The following is a 24,323-nucleotide window of genomic DNA, read 5'->3' on the forward strand; positions in this document are numbered from 1 at the left end:
GATTTAAAAATATCTCAAAATTATCGAGACAAAGCTCAAAACACGCGAAATACCATGACCAATATGTACAGAAGTCATCTAAATGCATAAAAAACAATAAATACATCAAGCTTCTACGTTGCAGCGTCTCATGCAGTTCGCGCAACCTTTTCTTCAACTCTACGCATAACAACAATTAATATGAATAAAAGAAAGACTACGATAATCGTTCGAGGATAGGGGCCGTATCGTAGGAAGTTTCGGATAACAAATATGATCCTTCATCTAACAGTGAAAGTGTTGAATGTTCGATGCGATGAAGTTGTTGCTGCTTCCCGAAACTACTCTATATTAACCGAATTACCTAAATCAAATCCTGATTCTTGATCTCACGGCTTTACACGCCTTGTAAACTTCACGAAAACTTATCAGACCCTTCAAGTATCGTTGTGCCGCGGTGTTCTCAGTTACTTCGCGGTTCAGTTTCTCGGCTGGAGGTGGACTCTAGGGAGCAGCAACAACTTCGACTAAACGAAACGGTCGCCGTAGTGGTCGTGTTCGTTGCCGTCTTTGTCGACGAGACAGAGCGCTAGCTCTGGCGATAGCAAAGCACGTCGGCAAGTTTTCGACACGCGAACGTGATCGGTTGCAGCAAGCCTACGATATAGCATATCCAGGATATCGTCACATAACATTGGGTTAGCACCTACGGCCCCGAATCTCGCTCTTCCCTATCCCAACTAAACTTCTATCATCTCATAATTAATGCTATTACACTTAGTATTGCTGTAGACTAACATTGCTGCGTTCAATACTGTTTGAGGCTTCCGCATATAAGCCGTATTCAAGAGGAAAATGTTCCCAACTCTCCACTAGCATTACATTTAGTTCCATCAGAGATCGAAGGACACATTGATACTGATATTTATTGTCAGTTCTCAAACATTGAAAACCTTTCCATTTTGGATACGCTTGCAGTCGGAAACAGTAATGTTATTTAGAATACAATGTTAAGCGTAACAGTGTTAATTATAAGAACCCAATACGTAAAAGCCTGAAGGCTCTTATTCTATCACTTTCTATGCCTAGATAAACCGTGACCGCGACTAAATTAGTTAATTAAGCAGTTTAAACGCTCGACAATTGTTCTTTGTCTAATCTCTCATATGTATTACTGTCTCTATCTTATGTTAGTTTGACATTAAGCAATTTCGCGACGAATTACACGGAAATATCACGCTCGTATTACACACGAGCACGTAAGTACAGAGAGATATATATTATTATTAGGTTGTTTGACTAGCTGTGTTTTCTTCGTGTCACTTACTTCGGCGCTATATCAGAGCCTTGCTGCATGAGCGAGCCTATGGTGAACCAGAGCGAGTTCATCAGGGTGAACTCGTTCTCGAGGACCTCGGACTGTCCGTTGCACGGATGGGGATTCTCCCACTCGTAAGGGCTGAACCTGCAGACACGTGAAAGGAGAAGGGAGAGGATTAGACCTCAGAGTCGCAGCACGCGCGTGATACCACGGATTCAATCGATTTTAATGTGTTGATAATCTTCGCGCTCGTAATTGTTGGATTACTTGAGACCCGAATTTAATATGAGAGCTGAGATATAAGTAGTATCGTATAGAGATTTGATGAACAAGCACACAGAGAAATGTTCTTTTCACACTCAATTTGAATTTTGTTCATATTTATGATATATGCACTCTGTACGTAAATAGTTTCATGTAATCAATGCAAAAAACGAATATGAACAAGACATAAAGCAAAATAATATTGATTTCTTTTATTTTGTTTGTTTAGTATAGCATTCATTTATAATTTCTAACACTTTTGACTGATTTTTTATTACCTATACTAATTTCCCTAGCAGTTATAAAGAAATCTTTGATATATCTATATGTATAATCAACGAACTGATGCGAAGCAGATATTGTTTGAAATTTATACAAAATTCTGTTTTCAAATTTTACTGGAAAATTCTGATAAAAAATTCTATAAATATTTAAGTTCTCAAATATTTTATAAAATGTGTTGAACGTGTTGACTCAATTAGCGAATTTGTGACAATCTTATTTGCTTGGGCAGTTAATCTAACTCATCAAGCTACCCCAAAAGTCAACAAGGTGAGGGTGCTGGTAAGGCTGAAGGGGAAATACTATGTTCACTGATTGATGGCGCAACCATGTACCGAGCTGCGGGTTTAACCCTTAAACACATAGTGTTGCTATTTAGTAACATACCTGTACTTCCTAATATAGCACACTATTAAGGCATAATGTTTCATAAGCGCGAATAAATGTTTCCCCAAAAATAAACTGTCCTCTTTTTGGAGTATTTTTAATACTTTTAAAGTGGATTTTAAATATTAAATAAATGAAATATATAGATTTTATAAAGTGGATTTCTATAGTTTCATGATACATAAACTGGCATTTTCTTTAAAAAATTACATCTGAAAAAGACATGCGTTTATTGTATTGTCCGTGCAAGTACTAGTGTCTAATGTACGAGCTGTGATACAATAATAATTCATCAGCTGCATTGATATAGAATTTGGGAATCATAAATTAATATTTAGGCCTTAACTTTTAACTTTGACAAGAGAAGAGATTGAATAATAGTTTTAAAAATTGTAGGAAGTAGTAACGTGTGTGTGCCAGAAATCTCCGTCGTAAATTCAAGAAGCTGAATTTAGTTGTATACTGAATAATGACAAAGACTTAATCCGAGCAAACAGACATTCGTTGCGTCCAATCAATGCCCTTCAGATACTCCTTCGGTACTCGTTACTCCACGTAAGACTTTATCTTTAACTTGAAACGATTTCTCTGTTTTTAGAATTACACAGGAACATTTCCTACGCGGGAGCTCCTCGGCATTGCGGAGGATTTTAGAGATTTAGGTGGAAGCGTTAAGGAGACATTAAGGTCACCTTTATTTTGCATTTTTCTTCTTTTCTAGGTCTATTCTCTTGAGGGCATGGTTTTGTCTTTCCTCGTTGGTATTTGATTACTATCATTAAGGAACGGGATATATTATGATTTTTCAATGAAAGCAAAAAGTCCTACGACATCTAAATCTCCGAATGTTTAGCAAGATTTTTTTTATGTTCAGCTCATTTGTTTTTTTATTAAAACCACTTTACCAACTTGACTATTTATCTCATTATCTATGGTTACCATGATTATTATTACCATGATTATGGTTAACTTGATTATTCAACTTAATGCAGTATCTTTAACTGGTAGTATTAGTCTGAAATAATATTATCCGTAATTAATATTATGTTATCCAAGAATTAAAGAAGAATATTACGTTATTAACGGAATAACATTATTAAAATATCGAATGAAATAGGAGTATATTCTCGTCGAGACAATCTCCAAGTATGTTCTCTTTCTTTTGTACCTGGAAACGCAGCTACGACTCTGAGGATCGTTGTCCGCTCGTTAATCGATATTCGTTTAAAATCTGTAAGTACTAGTCACGTTAAGGAGAGACTGCCAGGTAATTCTAAATCCTATGACACAACTTATGCGGCAATTGATCCGCTCAGAAGCCATACTGCTCAACTATATACATTAAAAGATAAAATAAGTTAGTTATATATTATAAATATATTCTTTAAAAATATTTTGAAATTTGCAATTATTATCGCGATTAATTAACTTGCAAGAGTAAATTAGTTGTTTTTCAAAAACTTGAATATTAATCCAGTTTGTCAAAAATATTTACGAAATATGTAGAATCAATTTAACACCTAAGAAGCTCAATTATTAAACTGTCTTCCAGTTTATAATTTATACAATCTTATCCGCGACATAGTCTTCTGAAAACAACAATATCGAATCTTTCGCTTCTTGAATATCTTTCATACGAATTTCCATACATACGACTAAACAATACAAAATTTCACGATCTCATATATGAATCCTTCCGAAATAGTAATCTTCTCGATAACAATAAATTGATTCCTCTAACAATGGTTAAACCCCAACGATCTCTCCTTAGAATAATTTTCAGATATCGAACACGATTCTGATTCCTACGATCGAACTCCCGATCCCGATCGCAAGCGACCTTCGTCGAATCCGCGTAACCCGCAACAACCGATCCCAATTGGCCAGCTAAAAGCGGTTTCACGAAATCAGTCCGCTGAATAATTCATCCTCCTGCAGCAAAGGCGAGCTCGAGTATTCTAAGGCTGTGCGTTCATGGGACATGAACAAGTAAATCGTTACGAAAGTGGATCGTCGGTTACGTAGTCATCGCTCTCGATTTACATGCGTTCAGTCGACGACACGCCGCTCAAAGGCGGTGGAGAACAACGTGTTTTTAGGTCGAATACACAACGAAACCAGCTAGAGACGCAAAATAGAACAAATAAGAAAGACGAGGGGATAACGTAAACGACGGTTAAAAAACGAAAAAGAAGAAAAGAGAGGGAAGTAAAAAGAAAAGGATAAAAGATAAAAGGAAATGATCAAGCGACCGTGATGCCAATCTAACGGCTTACTTGGGCAGAATGTCACAGCCCTGCCGCATTAAGGATCCGATGGTGAACCACATGCAGTTGAGCAGCTTGAAGCGATTCTCCAGATGGTCCGGGTTTTTGTTGCACGGATGAGGATTGTACCACTCGTACGGGGTGAATCTAAACTGATCAACTCTAGACAACAGTCTGATCCTTTTCAGCGTGGATGCATCTGCCTTCTACCACGGATCGTTCGCCATTTACGTACGAAGATTAACCGCGTCGACAGAGCAGAAAAAGAAGACCGAACGGAATGCGAGTCAAGTCAGCGTGTACGTATGTTCCTTTCCTTCGTTTGCGTTGATCTTATATGTATGTATATACGTTACTTTTATTCGCATAACCGGACTCACTCGTGCTCGACTTCGAAATCACGTCGACCGTGAAATTAGAGTTTCTATGTATCTTCGAGAAAGATACTCGCGAGTCACCGTGAATTAAATGCTTGTGCGCTATGTATGCAGATTATCAGCGAACGTATAGGAGAAATTCTATTTCTACGATCAATATCCTTGTGATAACGTAACATCTGTTTACAGAGGTGAATACGCAGAGTTTATCGAGGCTAGGATCGCTAATAATTCTTGTAGCGTTCGGTCGATTTAGCACGTTCACTGTCCTGTACATCATTCGTGATTCACACCGCTCGATTCGGGCGTGTCCTCTGCATCACGCCCGATATAGGCTATCTTTCATGTAGGTATATGCAGCGTGTTTTATGCATGGAAACAATCACTGGTGAATGGCGTTTATTTAAGACGTGTGATAAATAGAACTGATAAAATAGAAAAAACATTGCTCGTTCGCTATAAATTATAAAAAAAAAATATATTACAAATGAAATCAATCACAACTGACTTACTTGGTGTAATTCTTTAAGCATTCTGAAAAATATTGCTGCTTACAAATGGATCCATATTCACTATATTTTCTTCAAATTCTTATAACTTTCACTTTAGTTACCTTTTCCCGTAAACAATAGAAAGCTTAATAATATCATTATTTATGAGATCTTGGTCGAGGATCACTATCGAAATATTTTTATAACGATTATTGATATTTCAATTGTTAAGAACTTAAGAGTTAGTTGTAACTTGGTGATCGATTTTCCGCTAACATCCACTGTAATACAGATCTTTCACCGAAGAAACTAATAAATGCAAAATAAAATAAAGCTTTATATTAAAATGATACATCCTGTGTAGTATGATTTAAAAATGCGACATAACAGTAGATCTTATATTAATTTTTGTTTGATAGAAAAATAACAATCTACAGTACGAGCAATGGAGAAAGATAAACGATTTGATTGAGAAGCATATCATTGGAATGTGAACGAAAAATACCTGATGAATATGAAACGTTTGGGCAGTGAGCGTGTTAATTTGTCTTATTTCTCTATCTGAAAATTAACGCGGGAGATTTGTCGAGTTCTCAATACAACGAAAGTCTAACCGAACGATAAAGTATACTACGTTCAGAGATTCATTCCTATCGAGTATGTAGTTCAGATGCAAAATTTCACCGATGTCGGTACAATATTTTTATCGGAGCTTGGTAAGATGGATTTACTTGCCTAGCGAGTATGAAGAGCAGCACAGAGACGCCTAGATAAGCTGTCGCCATATAAATCCAAACGTCGAGGCTAAGCGGGCTGAGGAATGAGAACAGATTCGGTGGCTGCTTTATAGGCTTACGATACAGTATGCTGATCCCTGTAAATTTTAGATCACATGTGTAAATCCATCGTAAAATTTGAATATATAGCGTCAAAAATATTCGTATGTTGTTTATGATATAATGAAAAGATTTTATTAAGCAAAATTTAAAAATGGTACAAAAGATATTTAAAAAAATGGTATAAAAGTAAATTTTAAAAATGAAATATGTACGAAATATAGAACTTTTAAGAATTTGAATATATGTTTAAAATTTTTCCGAACAAATTTCTTTTATAGACGATTAGTAAAAAAATTAATTACTCTCATTAAAATATCCATATTCCATTTTATAAATTTTTGATCCTTCTTCTAATCCAAAATTTTCCACAAAATTTCAACTGAAAGAAAATATACCATCGAATCTTGCTCCATCCGGTGATGGAGTTTTCAAATATCTCAAGAATCAATCAACCCCGTTACATGTAGAGTTTTACGATCGTTAAATCAATTCCACGCGATGAGCAAGGTTCTTCTTGGAATCGTAGATCAAACTGATCGCTCACCTAGATTCATGAACGGCATGGTGAAGTCGACCGCCTGTTCCCGGTCGTACGTGATGGTTAGATCCGCGATCGCTAGATCCGCCTTCTGATCCAACAGTTCTTTCATCATACCGTCCCACTCTTTCGTCTTCTTGTTGTAGGAGCCATACCGTCCATCCGGTACCAGGCGGAACGTATAATTGAAACCGAGAATCCTCGATATCTCGTAAATCAAGTCGACGCTGTAGCCCTCGAACTGTGCGTTCCCGGTCAGCTTTTCGCTCGAGTCCTTCCTCATGCAGTATGGCGCGCTCTATGAGATTAGTAAGCTAATGTCAGTAATCGAATAAGAGATTCTTTGACAGTGTATATGTGTCTTGTGTGTGTATTTTGAACTGCAAAGGTAGTATTTAAAATATCCTATCTATGTTTATATAAAATTTTCTTATTATCCATAACCATATCATATATGAAACATTTTTGACAATGTTTCATCTGGAAGAAGTGGTACATCTTGTATAATATTTGTGTTTGTATTGGAAAACTTGTGGAGTGATTGTAAAATTTACATTATAAATGAGTAAAAGTAGAAGTATTTTGAATTTTCGGACAAGCAGATCTATGATGATTTGAAAAACTATGAGCTTACAATTGTAATTACATGTGCGTCAAGCATAGAACACATTTTTGTTTCGGCTCTAATTGAAGTGCATAAAACACTGCGTCCGATATTTTGCTTGCCATTATTATTTATTACTATTATCACTACTATTCAGATACTAATACTCGCTATTATTCAAGAACCTGGAAAGTTATTTTAGGATTGGACATTGTCATTGCTAACAGATATACAATTCAAATTCAAGAATTTATCGATTAAAATCAATATAACATGATTTGGTGCAAAATCATAAAATGATTTGTGACTTTAATTAACAAATTCTTTCATCTTGATCGTATATTGGCTAGCAAATGCAACGTTCAATTCTACGATATGCTTATAAGGTATACCAGATAAAACATTCTGACAGCATTCCATGTCGAGTACCACGAAAATGTCAATAAAACACAAGGTAATAAAGCACGACGTGAACATGTTTGGATATTTACAAATACAGATATGAACAGCCTGTTGACTGTGCACAGCAACGAAACGCAATGCATATGTGAAACTATTGCACTTAACCTAACCATATTTCGACGAGTAATAAAAATTCTAGAGTCACACAAGCTTCTTTCGGACCCCAACACTGCTTAATTCACAGAGCTGTGATTGAATATGCATGCGCGTGTTCGGAATTGAAAGGGTTGCACTCTCGTGTCGACAGGATTTCTTTCTTTGTTCAAAAAGGAAACTCGTTTGATGGAACGCGAGGAACAGATGATAACCTCTGCACGCACAGAGAGATGAAAACTCGCAGAGTTATTTGGTGATTGCACGAATGGGTGGCTGGGTGCTCCGCGCGTTTAGAATTCCGCGTGTCGCTCGCGAAATGACGCGTTTACGCGAAACGCGGTAACTAAATGCCGGCACTGACGTGGAATTTCGTAGAAGCTTCCTCGAAATTGATGTTGCGGGCGTACGTGGCCGATTCTTGAAAAACTTCGAAGCAAGTTTCTGGGGGAAAATTTGATCGTAATCGTATTTCGTAACTCTTGCGAAGTTCGTTTATCAAATTTGTGGACTTGCTATGAAATATTTATATATGTACATATTTTGTATTTTGTGTTATTTAAGAAAATAAAAACGAATAATTGGGGATGATAAATTACTTTGGAGATATGTAGTTACGTTAGTTGGAAGTTTGAATGAAGATGTATATTTAAAATGGAAATTTTACTTCGTAAAAAAAATGATGTACGCGTGAAGGGAAAATGATGTGCAAAAATAACTCATCTTAATAATCTAATAATCTAAATTATCTTATTACAAGTTGTCATATTCGAAAAAATATATATAGATTAATTTATCGAAAATATTTTATTAATTAGCTCAAAATCAGTGTTCTATAATATTAGGACTTAGATGAAAAAATATTATTTTCGTTTTTAATTTTGTTTCTATAAGAAGTCTCATCGTATCCACTCGTGCAGATGGAGTATTTTCGATTCCATACAGCATACACGTAGATGAATATAATTTTCAAATGTTTAATGCAAAGAAAATAGAGCGGAAAATTTCATCGTTTCAAGAGGCTAGAATAGAATTGTACGTTTAACAGTCCTTAATAATTTATCGTTCTCTAATACCACTTCTGTCAACAAGAGGATAGCTTTTAACTCGCAGAAACTGGAGCGTAACTTTCAAGAGCGCAACGAATTAACGTGGTCCACTATTCAAGCACGTCGACGAATAATCCGATTAATTTCGTCGTAAATACAGGGTGCTTAGACGTTTAAAGACGCCAGGCGTTAGATTGTTTAAGTTTCCAACGGCTCGGTGTCTCGTCGGATGCGCAACGAGCACCCTTATCTCAACTACCGCAAAACTCAACCCAATTCAACTCTGTCGGACTTCTTCCAAAGGAAGACAACTTTCTTAGCCAGTTAATACATTCACGAGCACTGCATTACTTGTCGTCGTAATTATCGCGAGAATAAGTGACACGGTCGGCTAGCTCGTCATGAAAACTTCAATTAAATCGCGTATCCCTTCGCCGTTTCTGGTTTCCTTCTGGTTTCCTTCGTCGTGGCAAGAACTAGTACCGAGAGGTGACGGTAGTACTAGGGAAAAGAGACAGGGAGTCAAAGAGAGAAGAAAAGCTAACGAGTTGGCGAAGGCGACGAACGAAAAAGGAAAAGAAAGTGCGTCCACTTCCGCACGGCGTTCGTTGAACTTCGTTTCTGTTTCCTTTTCATTCAGGAAAAACAAACAGTCAGGAATTTAGCGATACACGAATGATTTACGTAGCAGTGGAATGCTGAAACACCGAGGAAGAGAACAATTTTTTAAATTCAGATGAGAGAACCGGCGCAGATGGAGGTCGGACCAGGAGATTTGAGGGAAATCACTTTACTTGATTAAAACGAGGATGAAATGTCCTGGTTACTTTGAAAAGTTGACTCGAGGATTAGAGATTCCGTGTGTGTAAACGTGGGATACGATCTATTTTTTCCTGTTCGTTTAAACATGTTCGCGTTCATGTAAGCGAGTGTTCCCGAGATTTTAGAAAATGTATGATAATGACGTAAGAAAGTGATCCTAGGTAATAAAGCTTTTTAATTAGCGAATGGGTAATTAATTTAGCTATGATTTTAAAATTCCGGCTTTAAAGGACCGAGAACGTCATATTAGCTTCGTAGATTTACGCGTAACCTAGATTTCATCTTGCAGCATTGGGGAAAAAATTTCGCAACTTCTATTCGTGTAATAAATTTTAAATATTATTTGCAATACATTAACGTATACGCTCTGAGAACAATTTTCTATATATTCTTAGAAGAATTCATTATCTTAATGGAAAATACTTCGTTTAATTAATTTCTAATAGTTACACTTCATAATAATCGTGAAAATCTTAAAACAGTGAGTATCTTTTAACCACTTACCAGTATAGTTGTTACAATGAAAGTTTTGTTCTGAAGATTCTCCACGATTTGAGTGTACTCTTCCTTGTAACTCCTCGTAAAATTTATACCCTTGGTGCTGTTCCAGGTCCCTATCTTCTTCAGCCCCTCCTTGTTGTTCAGTTCGATGATATCTAAAATGAAGTCTGAGCGAAATCCTTGGTGATCGAACTTGATAATTCCTGTCAACCCCGTCATTTCGACCTAGAAACAAATATTAAACACTCTTGACAATTTTCAAAGGAAAACAAAGATGATACTCGTAGACACCACTTATTAACTGCTATTCTCATCCTGTAGGTAATACGATTTTTCTAAGAGTAAAGATTTTATGAAAGAGGAAAGACACGGATCAAAAACTTATTAATTAACTACAATTTGGAATTACCCGCTACCTACTTTTTCTCACACTCAGCAGGACAATTTTCTTTACAATTAAATTACATTAAAATACCTCTCCTTAATCATCATGTGAAAATTAACAAATATAGACTTATCATATTTCTGCGCGTAGCATTTGTTTATAATCGTAGTCATTATTTCAACCTCTTCAAGATATTATAATTACTATCGAAAAATATTTTCAAAAAATTTGATTTTCCTCATATCTCCATATGTATATATATGTACACAAATAAATTAACTAATTTTGGTACACTCCCAATCCATATTCAACCCCTTTGGAGCCATCGAATTTTCCATTCTACGAAGGCAAACGGTATTCAATATTTACAAATGGGGGAAATTCGAAACGTTAGAGTGGAGACGACTGGTTGATCGAGCGGACGCAATATGAACCGCACATTTGCGTAACTGAGCTAGCTGGCGTAATTAAACACGAAATTCTGGGTGACTAGCTCTAATCAGTGGATCACGAGCATATCGCGCGATTGAACTCAGCCCCGCGATCGACGCGTGAAACGATCCACGTGAACCCATCTTCCTTCTTGTTTTTGCTTCCGATTATTCCTATCGAATCGAAAATTTCCCCCTACAACTGGAAAAATATTCAAGATCTGTTCAAGCAAATCATTGCATAATGAAACTGTGATCGAGTCGCAACGAGGATTTCCAATAAATTTTAGCGTTGAATCGAGCCGCGTAGCCAGAGGAAAATTAGCGGGAAGTTGCCATTACCTGCATAATTACCAAGGCAGCCTTGATACGAAATTTTCGGCGGCAAATTGCGTTCGCTCGTGTTTCGCGTTCGAAAGCGCCGCCTGTTCCCGGTTACGCGCCGCGTAATTAGTAGAATTGAAGGCAGAACTGCGATATGAGTCAACCAACCTGATGAGAAGTGTTTTTCTATTCAACAAATATTATTATCGCTTCACACCGAAATCGTGCGATATTCACACGGCTACGTTTGCGAACTCATGTTTCATCAATGATAACACTAACAGCAGACATCGTTAGCAAATGCAAATATTGAAAAAAATAAAATAAACATAAGAGAAAATATCCAGATATCCAGGGAAGAGATACAGTTATTGCAGCCACGACTCGTTATTGATCCGGTTGATATTTGAGGTAATCGAATTTTCTGTTTACGGTGCTAATTGTTGCAATGTTCTATATATCTTATTCATTACTCTTTATATTGTTCCATTGTTCCTTTTGTGCCATATTTGGAAGAATAATGGTAGTTTCATTATTTCCCTCTGTGTTATATCCTGAAAATTTTCTGCGATATAGATTTATGCCAATTATATTTGTATTGGATAAAAAGGAATTGCGTTAAAAAAGGATTTGCAGAGGAAAAATCCCTTTGTGCGCACAGGCATTTTCAATTTCCATTTTATTGTGTCCCAATTAAAACTGCTTGTTAAACAACAACGTTAAAACTTCAAACAACGTTATCTTGAGATGGTTTTAAAGGGAGTACTCGTAGCCCATTCGAACCTGAATCGTGCTAACTACTCGATCGAGAGAACTTTTTGTTTCAGATACTGATGTTTTAAACGATTAGAATACGAATTTCAATGATATTCAAAACACCCAATTTGCTCGAGTGTTGCATGGTACTTAACAATATATTCTTGTAGTGGTCTAAGCTCGTTAAAGCTCGTTCACTAAATGATGAGTGCTTCTAAGGCTCTTCTGTCTTCTCGGCTTCGATCATTATTATCTTCACTCATCTTGAGAAACAAACAATTTGTCTTCTACCGAACAAATCGTATTGCTATTAACTGCTTACGGCAAGGTACTTTAAATTACATAATTTTTAGAAACTCATTTAGAATGGTTCGATATAATATTTACATTATGAATAACTACTTTCTTCCTAATACGCTGCCGGACATCATATTAGGACATATATTCTATATATCCGCGTTATATATTTGAATATCGTATATTTTTATTAATATTTCCTAAGACCATATTTTTTCATTCTTCAACATCGCTATCTTGTCTCCCACTCTTATGTACGCTTCTTAACACGTCAACTTAACCATTATCTATCGTAAAATACCCCAATGAAATGGAAATAGATACAATAGTTATCCAAAAATAGGAAATATTGTCCTCCGTATTATAAACGTTGTAGAATAGCAAAAATAACACGGACAAAACTAATTATCTCAAAATAATTCTCCCTTCTACCAAGCGCCAAACCTAAAACCCCAACACTCCGCTTCTAATATTCCAAAAGGAATAATCTCCATCTCCCTATTAATAATCCTGTCAGTACTTCCTACGAAGGTAGAACCAGAATCCACTGTCTTAAACTGCAGGTCACTAGGTCGACTTCAACTTCGCCTAACCGCATTCGTGGTCGCCGCGGACGTCATCGAGGATTCACGGTCACAAAACCGCGAACTATAATTTGTCAATGGGAGTGACGGCTTCGTTTAACTCGGGAGGTAACTTTCCATTGTTCAGTGGAACAATCGGGAACCGTGGAAAGATCGTGTCGTCCGCGTGCGGTATGAAGGCGCATAGTTCCCGCAGACATTTGCATTTGCACATGGCGGCACTCGTGGCGCCCGTTAATAAGCAGAGAATCCCAAACAGAGAGAAACAGTCCGATTAAGCATATCGTTATAATGGCTTATTACATTGGCTGGACGGCCGATCGATGACCATAATTCCGCGAAATTAATTTCCCCCTTCTGCATGATACGTTCCCGATAAACCTACTAACCTACCTATCTCTCTCGACCTCTCATGGTCTCTTCGTCCTCTCTCTGTCTCTTTATCTGCGTTTGCAGCGATAGAAACACCACAACTGGCTGCAAGATGCCTATCGACAACGGAACATTGTCGCATCTGTTACACGGGACGTTTTTGTCGTGGTGAGCTCGCTTTCGAACGATTTGCGCCACTGACAAACCTCTAATTACGCGTCCGCGCAATTAGGCTGCTTGTACGCGACGTTACTATCCTGTTTTGCATATTTCGTATCAATACCGCTTATTTATCTGCGGCTAGTTTAAGTAGACAGAAGCGTAGGTCGCGCGAACTCTTCGTTTGATTGTGTAGCTGTGCAGAAATGCATATTTTTTGGGAAATAGTTGCGAGGACGTTGTTGGCTGTTGGTTGGTTTTAGTTCGTGTGGCTAATAACACAGGCTGTATTGGTTTCTGTGTAGGGATAAGAAATGGTGAATATGTATGAGGTATAGGGGAGAAGTGAATTGGTGGATGATTTTTAGTGTTTGCGGTGGGGTTTGATTTGGATTCCTTTTAGATTAATTAGCGGGAATTGATCTTGATTTAATTTCTTACTTTTGTAAATATTTTTAATGTAGAAAAATGGCAATAAAAAAATTCAAAAAAGATGTTTTAATGAAAAGTATTCGATTACTTTGAGATAAGATAGGAAATAGTATGAATGAGATACGATAAAAAGTAAATGAAATGTTTTTAATGTTTGCGGTGTGGTTTTTCTTGGAATGGTTGGTTATTGAATTGATCTTGGATTGATCTCGATTTAGTAGTTTAGTATAGAAAAATAATAACAAAAAGAACATTAAAAGACATGCTTCAATGGAAAAGTATTTGATTCAATCGAAATGAAAACTTCTACAGCTTAGCAAAAGTAGAAAAAAAAACAATCACAGTGTTGGAAGTTTAAATTCGTTTAGTGTATTAATCCAAGTGTGAAATCCGTTTTATTTTATTATAAGAAATTTCGATTTACAATAAAGCACGAACCATGAGATTAATGGATTTAATAGCTGATAAAATCCAAGTGAAAATCTCAATTTACACGGAAATGGCGTGAACGCGACAAATTATACAGCGTAATTATATAAAATTACTTAATTACATCGCGCATCGTAAATTGCTCGCAGTTTTGAAAATTTAAACTGGATTTTGTAATCCCGCGAGGCGATGTAGCGGTTTGAGGAGTGTTTTTGCAAAGCCCATGAGAGACGAGGGAGAAAAAATTGCTGCAGCTACGAAAGCAGCAAGCTAACCCGATAATTTCCGCGTTCCACTGCAGAGAATTCCTTTCTTTCCCTTTACCAATTACGTCATAGGCCGACGTTCCCATCGGTATATCGAATTCCCGACGTCATCGTGACGCGAACATCGTTTCCTGAACGTTCGACTCGTTTTCAATTGGAGCTTTTCCAACGATATCGCGATAGGATTAAGGCTCCAATGGAATTTCCCCATCCGTTGTGACATCGTAAAGCAGCTGGCTTTGTTTGAACATCTCCCTCGCGAACAATCGTACAAACACATGCTGGCTTCTTCTCAGGCGTATAAATGGAACGCGCGAAATAAGATTTCCACGCGACAAGTTAAACGTATTTTAACATTAACTATTATTTTCATTTTCATTTATTCCAGACGTATTATCGTATCAATTGGTTAATCAAGTTTTTATTTTATTTTACTTATTACATTGCAAATTTTTATATACATTTATGAAAAATTTTTAAATGGAATAATATAATAACATAGAATGCAGACAATATTGAAATATATATAAAATATTCGAGGCAGGGTATTATAACATATGTCTTATTTTAATCACTGGATTACGGGCGTTTCTGCATTTATAGGAAAAACATAATATGCAAACATATGTATATGAAATATTCATGTTAAGGCACGTATTGTCATATTTAGTGGGTGGAACAAATCTTTATTTCATTTTCAGCTCTTGAATTACGCTCATAGAATTATTAAATTTTATAAATTTCAGCAGAATATTGACCAAATTTCTTCAGATTATTTTCTAACTTTTAATTTTTAAATCTACCTTTATCCTCCGATGTATCGTTTAAAATTAGTATTCGAAACGTTTACCACTTTCTACAACTACAACTTCCTAAAATATAAGTCAATAAATACACTAAAATAATATCTAACTGCGCATGCGAAGTTCATTCATAGCTTTTCATCTTTTATCTACATTCAATACGATAAGTATATCTATACATAATTTGCGATATTATAGCTCAAATACTCACGATTTTCATGTAGTTTATGAGAGAGTATCCGTGGGGCCAAGTGTCGGTGGACTCGCAGGAAAGCGGTTTGATGTCGATCTGTTGGGATGTATCCAAATCGTGCAGTGCTTTCGCAAATAAATGCACGGCGTCGTACATCAATGATGTTTCAGTCTACAAGATTCAGAGACAATAGCCAAACATATAACTCTCATGATAATTAATAAATCGTTCGAACAAATTTTTGAAATAATTTTTACATAAAAATCCGTGTCACATAAATCAGATTACATTTTCGAAATATCGATTTCTATGATACAAGATTGCATTAAGCTGAAATTTTCTTTCATAACAAATAAATTGTATTGTTATTTATATTATCTGTGTTAGATAAAAACGAGACAGCATTGTGAAGACTTTTACGATCTTGCAATAAATAATAGTAAACTTTACTTAATGCATTTAAATTTCTTGAATTGCGATCAAAATCTTCTGAAAGCATCATTCAACCCGCAACGTCCTTGCTTGTATCGTGACTACACTTTCTTTCCTTTGAGATATACAATATCTACACAGGATTTTACGAGACATCATTCCTGGAGCCATTTAACCGAGAATCAGGTATGTTTCTCGCGTGTGTGGTATATGGTCGGATAGTTAAAGCAAAATTAAGTAATCTAGTTAACATGGAAACTTCACACTGAGTTTTTGTGATTGAATTTATATACAACATGAAGCTTATTCTTTAATGTAATTAAGCTAATATAAAATATTCAAAATATTTCTAAAAACTTGAAAGCATAACCGACATGGAATGACTGTGGAAATTCTTCGTAAATTTTATCAATGTAACAATAATCAAATTATTATTGCAGCAAACATCAAAACACTCTGATTAATTATTATATAGCAGTAAATGCTGCAAGATTGCCAGTCTATATCTTAACACACATATTGTATTAAAAGTTTCAATTAACGTGAAAATACTCTGTACAAATTTTCTGGAAGTTCGTTTAAATTCATAGTACCTACCAATTCTCGAAAATGGCAATCTCAAGAATTTAATTTCACAATTCCTTTAATTTTCTGCAAAAACTTTTTTTAATACTTTTAACATAACATCTAGTTGCTCGTAATTTTAATCAGAGACTCTTTGTGTCTTACCTTTATGCAAGTGAGGTTGTTCTGTTCCAGGCATGCATGAAACAAAAATATTCATTATTCGATTACAGATTCTTCGTGTAGTCATAAAATTACTATTCTAAGATTAATAATGATAGTGTAACATTAAACAAGTATATATATATACAATGGAAGCTAAAAGAAGGTTTAAAACATAAACAAAAGTAGGGAAATTTTATTGTTACAAACAGAAAATAATTTCAGTTACAGTCTTATAAATATTTATACCTAGTTATATGTTTACCACTATATATTATCTGTTTCTTCGATTTCCTTATATGTTTTTCGAGCAATGCATTAATCATTGAACCTTTCTCAATATACAGAAAAACGAAGAAAAAAAAAGAAATAAAAACGAGTAACGATCAAAGCAACTAAATGACGATTACACTAACATAATCCAGTTATTAGATACAAAAAGACAAATTTTAATTTTATACGCAGATGTTCTAATGTCGCAATTACATTCAAATTGCACGTTAGGCGCCAGAAAACGGATACTTAGATGAAAACGTTTCGCGTCTTAAAATTAGTCAGTAGGTTCTACGTATTTTATTGTAAGAAGGAAAAGTCCACGTTCTATCGATCAGAATCGATCATAGTGTCGGAAATAAACGATTGCCGACGTTTCTTTATCGCAGACGTGATCGAAAATTAATTATCCCCCTCGCGACCGTAACCACGGGGAAAATACGGTAAATGAAAACGTTCACGTGCCGCGGTGGAAGGATCGTGAATCGAGGTGTAAGTACCGACAGACGACAATAACGACGGCATTTCCTATCTATACTTACTACAGTTGTCAATAGCAATATGCGCGTACCAATTTATCTGTAATTCAACGGATATACTGATCATTTGTCACGTGCACCTAATTAATTATGATTTTACTAAGTTCGTGTCGCTAGCAATCTAGTAAACTCGAAAATCGGAACGATGCCTTTGTGGAATCGACTTAACGTCAACTATTGTATAGAAATTCAGAATGAAATTTGCATTTGGTATAACGTATTAGTTTGGTCCATATGAAATATTACTTTCTCAAATAAAAGTATAACCATATACTACACAAAGTACATAGGTATATGCATATTACATTAATTGTAAAATATCTTCAAATAATATATAATTCATGTGTTATATGAACAATCTTGAACTACGTAGAACAGGAATAGTAATAAAAAAATAAGAATGAAATAATTCAGGATATGGAATTCACACAGACCCAGGTGACTCCTAACAATTCATTTCTTCGTCCAAATATCTTTTGAACCGTTTCTTCTTAATGTTATTTTTTAATTTTTTAAAACATTTAACAGAAACGAATACAGATATTACTATTGCCACTTCCTTCCAAGTTATCTTACGTATATAATTCTCTAAAAGCAAGTTATTTAAGTGGAAACGAGTCCAAGTTATCTAACTGTACCCGTATGAATACAAACTTCAAAGCCAGGTTAATTGAATTCATGCTTAACGATAAATACAGAAAATTCGAAAACACTCGAAACATTAGAATGAAGGGGCTATAGAAACTGGTGTAACACTATTACAGAAATAGTAACATGGTTCTAGGATTGAACATTAAGGTAGTTCTTTGTATCGATACTATACATGCCAGTAGACGTAGCTCGACAGTCGTAAAAGAAATTCGCGGACCAGTTCGAGGGCAAATTGAATTTCGCGGGACAGAATGTAGCCTGGGTAACCGGTGAATCGCAAAAGGTTTCGCTATTCGTATCCTGCCACGGGAGCTTCCATGAATCGGCCAATAAAAAGAGACGACGAAATTTCAACTCGACCGATTTTATCGAAACCACGCACGCATTCGAAGGCACGCGTGCTTATTATCGGATTCCATCCAGCCGAATCTTTCGGCTGCGCAAACCGTGATACGCGCCATCGAGGACCTATTCTCATTTCTTTTTTATCCATAGAACGATCTGAATTCCGGGGAACTATTTCCAGACCTGCTTCTACCTGATGAATTTTTCAATACGGTGCATATCTCGATCTATACTTTTCTATCGTACGTTTTTTTTAACTAAAAAGAAGTTTTAGGGCAAAAAAAAAAATTATGAAGGAGAAAATACACCGTTCTATGTAAGGTTCGCCATCGTCGAAAATTATTTTGCAGCGCAGAAAATACGTGTTGTGTCGTCAATGTTCATACGTATAGCTCGATATCAACGACTTTTAAAATAACAATGTGGACTGTATGATTGTTAAAGATATGTGTGACTACAAAAATAAGTCCAAAGTGAGTCCATGTGGTATTTTTACCAAGTTTAATGTCTGCTCTATTATGGTTATCATACTGTCAAGGTGTGAAGAAATGTGTCACATCCGCATCTTCGTCCTCTTTATAAGGGGATAAGATGTACGAAAAGTTTATCCTGACAGGGGTGATTGAGCGCTGATTAATAAACAATTACTGGTATACGAGTTAGCTTTTACAAGTTTCCCTTCTAGTAAAATTGCATATAGAAAATCTGAAACTTTAAAAGCCTAAAATTAAATAGCAGAAAAGCCACGTTTGTGTCATAAATTCGGCATAAAACCAACCATTGCTACTGTGTTAACAAAAATTATTTCGCAGCGCAGAAAATACGAACTTTTCTCTCGTAGTCGGTGCTCCATCTCCGAAGCTGATTGCTAAGCAAGCCTCCGCCTCCTTCTAGCCGCGAGATTTCTTCTCTTTCGAACGCTCCTAAGATCGGTCACGTACCATCATTTACTCACATCCGCTCAATTTTCTTGCATCCATGTGCACGCGTATTTACATACTCGTCGCCGCTCTCCTAGCCAACGACTCGTACGGAATCGCTAATGCAACTCATGCTAGCCTTCGTTGCTCGTTTTCATCCAAGATCCCTAATGTTCCTTCCTTCTCCCTGCTCTAATTATTCTGCCTTCACTCTTTCTCCGTTTCACGACTAACAACTTTCTGTTACCGTGTAATTGAGCTGAATTACGACGAACAATAAACGCGATTTCGTATTCGTTGAACTGTTCGCTACCTTTACTCGAAATCGAAATACTCCGTTCGACTCTCCGCTCCATGGAAATTACAGAGCTTTTCTGTTTCGTTTCTTTTTAGATTTTTCTTTTTTTTAACTTTTCTAGCTTCCTTTTAGGGTGGATTTTCCCTTGAAATAGAGAGGGCAGTGCGGAAAGAAGCTCTAGCGAAATAAATCGGGTTAATTGTACGTAGAGAGAATACAAATTTCACCGGGTACGTTCTCCCCTGGTACTTTCTGTCTCGCTGTCACGGGCTGGAACTCCCGGCCTGCTCTGGAACTTCTTCGAATGTTCAATGAATAAATCAGTTCAGTTATGAAGCACAGCTACCGGAGTAAGTTCGCTCGTGGTCTTCCACTTGAATATCTCTTTCGCGACTTTTACCACGTATAACGTGGCCCTCTTGATCACAGTAATGAATGACCTGTTAGCTAGGGCAAATTATTTCCTACTTTCTCTAACGATACATTTCAATATCGATATTTCAAAAACGTATCATGGTTGATTAATTTTTATCGATGTAGTATTATAGGCAATTGTATAGTTAAAGGGGAGGACACGATATTTAATCTGTTTATATGTACGTTACAAGTGCACTACAGTTTTTTACTCAAGTGAAAAATATTACAGAAAAGAAATGAAGTATACAATTATTTTTTCAGGATTTTCTTACATAAATTAATAGTTTCAAAATACCGTATCATATATCTAAAAAGTGATACATGTGAGGGTCAACGTCAGAATTATAAAATATTTCGTTCATAAGGTCTAAGCTTCATCTTAATCTTCTCCACTTTCTTCGCCAGATTTTTATTTCGCAATGCTAAACACGATCCGTAATAAATTCCTCCGGACGAGAATGCAACGAATCCAGCCATGGATTGGCTTGTCTCACAAGAAGAGCCTTTGTAAGTCACCGCGACGTGGCTTTTTATTGTGGCTTCCGGGTGCGTGGCAAGAATCGATTCCTCGTCGGTTCTATCCGTTCCTCGCAAGCAAGGGAATAGCGACGAGACGCTAGCCGATTTATTTGTCAAAACGTTGTCTCTCCCAAACGGTTACGAAGGATCCGAATTTAACGAAGTCCCGGCGAAAAAAGTGCATCCTCAAGTGCACCCATCGTTGACTTCCGCCGGGTCGTTTCCTCCGCGTTATGAACGGGTCAGGGATCAAACAAGCGTGGACTTCTCCAAGGGGAAAAGAAATGAATGGAGGGTATAGGAAAGGCAGAGAGACCGTAGGTAAAAAGATATAAAGCTCGGCAACCTTAGAATGCCCCGGGGTGCCTTCCAGCGGTTCCAGCCTCCATTATTTAACTGCTCCTTGGGCCGCTGATCTCGTTCAATTGTTTGCGTTTTCATAGGTGAGCCTGTGATCTTATTTTCTGCGTTTCTATCGGTCCCACGTAATACCTACTCTTATCCAAAGGGCAACCTTCATTCTAAGTTGAGATACCTTCGGAATATTTTATTCAATCTTGTAATTGAGAGTCACTTCCACAGGAAAGTGGTACGAATAACAAAATATTAAGCTGGAGAAGACTAAATGAAATTGGATTTTAGTAAATAAGATTTGTATACTTTTGAACGTTAAAATGCATTACCATGACGCATTTGTGAAAGCTTGCAAGTTTGGAAGAAAATATTCTACAGGAGCGCATACAATTGCATTCATAACGAAATAATGAAATAACAGTAAAATACATATTTTCTTCCTCTCGCGTTACGTATTTGCATCAATTATTAGGTGGAACTCGACTATTTGTAATATTTCGTCGATAGTTTAGTCAGTTTATTGGATCGTCAGAAAGATACGTCAGAAAGGGTACGATTAGAAAATTTCCTTCATTTAAAATCTGTCATGAAAGACATAATATATGTAAGATAACATTTAACGTATTATAGCTATCAGTAAATATCTTCTAAATTAAGGCTACCACATTCCGATTTAAATTATAATCTATGATCTATGATTGCGCGTATTTTCAATCTTCTCCCTAGCTCCTCATGATTCGGAAATGCAGAGTTGCGTGTCTTCCATCAAATTCATCCATATCCAGACTCGTCATATAATGTGCGTCGACAAAAAAGTTACGGCGAAGTTCGTGCGAACGCGTGAGGGCGTCGATGCAATTTAAGCTTTTTAAGGGAGTGAAAGCTGGTTTCGGTTGTGGCAGATGTTGCTTCCCACGAGATGACCGAACGTTCAGATTTGCTGCTCAACTTTTCCGCGGTTGGTGCCGTGCCAGATGCGCGCAATGATATAATCTGTCTCCGTGATGCAGGCTCACGAATCGGTCGAACGACTAACAATTAGGAACGTAACTTTCGTCCTGAACTTGTTTGGATTGTAGCTGAACGTTGGCGATTATCGCGTGTGAGAAAAATTATGATAATGAAGTGGAACGATAATGAAATGTATGGAGAATGAAATAGAATGATTAGAAAACTCCAGGAATTTTTTATATTCGAAAGATGATTAAACAAACATGAACTTTGAAGAATATATTATATTCGGAAAACAATAAAAAAAATGATAGTATGATTTCAATTATTAAGAGATAACACGAAATTCATAATAGTCCAATAACATAATAATATTAATGTTAAAGTTAGTGGTTGATTTTTAATGCACTATACCTCCTCTGTACAAAAGAAAGAGAAAACAAAAGATGAAAGAAAAAACAAAAGTAAATGAAACTCGTAAAATGAAATTTATTTCCATATAATCTAAAAGTATTTATTCATGAAAGAATTGAAAATCAAATTAAATTTGAGTAATATGTGACAAACATAATACCCTTTTTAAACAATTTTAATTCCTTTTCATTTACTAATCACGTTTTATCATTACCGCTATGAGCAAAAATTGGAGCGAAATAAATTTCTACCTTTATATTAAACAGCATAAAATACTTGGAGCAAATTTTGGAACATTCTGTTACTTACAATTGTAAAATTGTTTGAATAAAATGTCGAATGAACCGGCGAATACGGCAGGCTAAAAATTTTAGCACCCTTACTTCTACGTTCAATTGTATCATCAATCGTTTTAGTAATTTCCCTAGTCGCATTTCACCAATCGAAGCAAACAGAGAAAATAGGGATACCTAATGGGAATACTAGCGAGTGTGCATGTGCGTTCGCTGTGTACGTACATATGGATTCAGGGGATCACACATATATACTCGTACACGTAATACGATGTCATTTCGTTAGCGGGTTTATATGCGGCAGAATGAGGAACACACGGAGGAAGTAGGTAAATTGCATAGGCAATTTCCGCGACGAAATTCGCGCGATCAATCGAATACCGCAGTGAAATTGGCTACGAATTAGGTTGACCTATAGAAGTATTGTAACTAGAAACAGCGTTCGTTCCCTACATTTCTTTTTCGCGAATTATAAAGTTTTACATGTATCTTTACATAGAGTAAAATTTCTAAAATATTTGAAATTGAGAAAGTTTCTAAAATGAAATTAATGCCTTAAGCGATAAATTTATTAGCCAGAAAGCAATAATAATATCTTACTTTCGCAAAATAAAACATTTAAATCGGAAAATATTTATTCATAATAAAATTCAATGTATCTTTTGAACTCATATTTCAACGTAATGTAATATAGATGTCCACACGATTTGTGCTTACACATACATATGTATATGGGAAATTTACACGTGAAAATCTGTATAAAATGCATATAATATGTAAAAATATTTTAAAAAGTATCAATTTAAATTCTTTTTCTTTATTCGTATTTGCAAATATATGAATTAACAAATATGCGTGTATCTCGAGAAATATCTTTGGAAAATGAATTATTAAAATAACGTTGCAATTTCATTAAAAAAAAAAAAAAAAAAAAAATGGACAAAAATTTTATAGAATTAGGAAATGTCGTCATAAATTTAAATGACTGTGGAAGAAATTGCAATAATAATTGTCAAATTGAAAGTTTTAAACCAATAAATTTGGAGGCTGCACAAATAAGTAGTAGAAGTCAATGTAACACCAGACAAATTTAACAGCGGTTTTCGAAAAGTTGCACTATCTACGTCCGAGACTTGTTACCTGTAAAACAGTGGGTAGTGTATAAGAAGTTTGAGCTCTGTAATTTGCAGGACAAAGTTCTTTATGCACCGGATTCTTCCGGGTCCGCCGTTTCACTGAAAGGAAGTCGACTGTCGACTTATTTATGTGGGTTCCACAGAGCAGAAAGTTGAAAGCGACTTTGTTTCGGAACTTAAGGGAATCAAGACCGTTACAAGTCAGAAAGTCAAACAAGGGTCACGATAAAGAGGTTTCAGGGGTATTTAAAATCTCTTGTGGCGATAACAACAGTCAGAAACAAATATTTCATATTGTCTTGCAAGAAGGTCGACGATGAAAAAAATTGAAATCGGTAGAAAGAAATA

General features: G+C 36.0%; 1 protein-coding gene across 1 annotated transcript in view; it reads right to left on the reverse strand.

Annotated features, from left to right (window-relative positions):
- The window catches only part of KaiR1D (Kainate-type ionotropic glutamate receptor subunit 1D), a 204,760-nt gene that overhangs the window by 10,842 nt on the left and 169,595 nt on the right, over positions 1-24,323 (reverse strand). The window contains exons 7-12 of the mRNA XM_033338471.2: positions 16,869-16,889; positions 15,726-15,878; positions 10,280-10,501; positions 6,752-7,043; positions 6,104-6,242; positions 1,307-1,444 (exon numbers count right to left, since the gene is read on the reverse strand). Coding sequence (XP_033194362.1) covers positions 1,307-1,444; positions 6,104-6,242; positions 6,752-7,043; positions 10,280-10,501; positions 15,726-15,878; positions 16,869-16,889 — 965 coding nt within the window. The remainder of the gene's footprint in view (positions 1-1,306; positions 1,445-6,103; positions 6,243-6,751; positions 7,044-10,279; positions 10,502-15,725; positions 15,879-16,868; positions 16,890-24,323) is intronic.

This window comes from Bombus vancouverensis, chromosome 7 (assembly GCF_051014615.1).
Source record: "Bombus vancouverensis nearcticus chromosome 7, iyBomVanc1_principal, whole genome shotgun sequence".
In the NCBI taxonomy this organism is placed as follows: domain Eukaryota; kingdom Metazoa; phylum Arthropoda; class Insecta; order Hymenoptera; family Apidae; genus Bombus; species Bombus vancouverensis.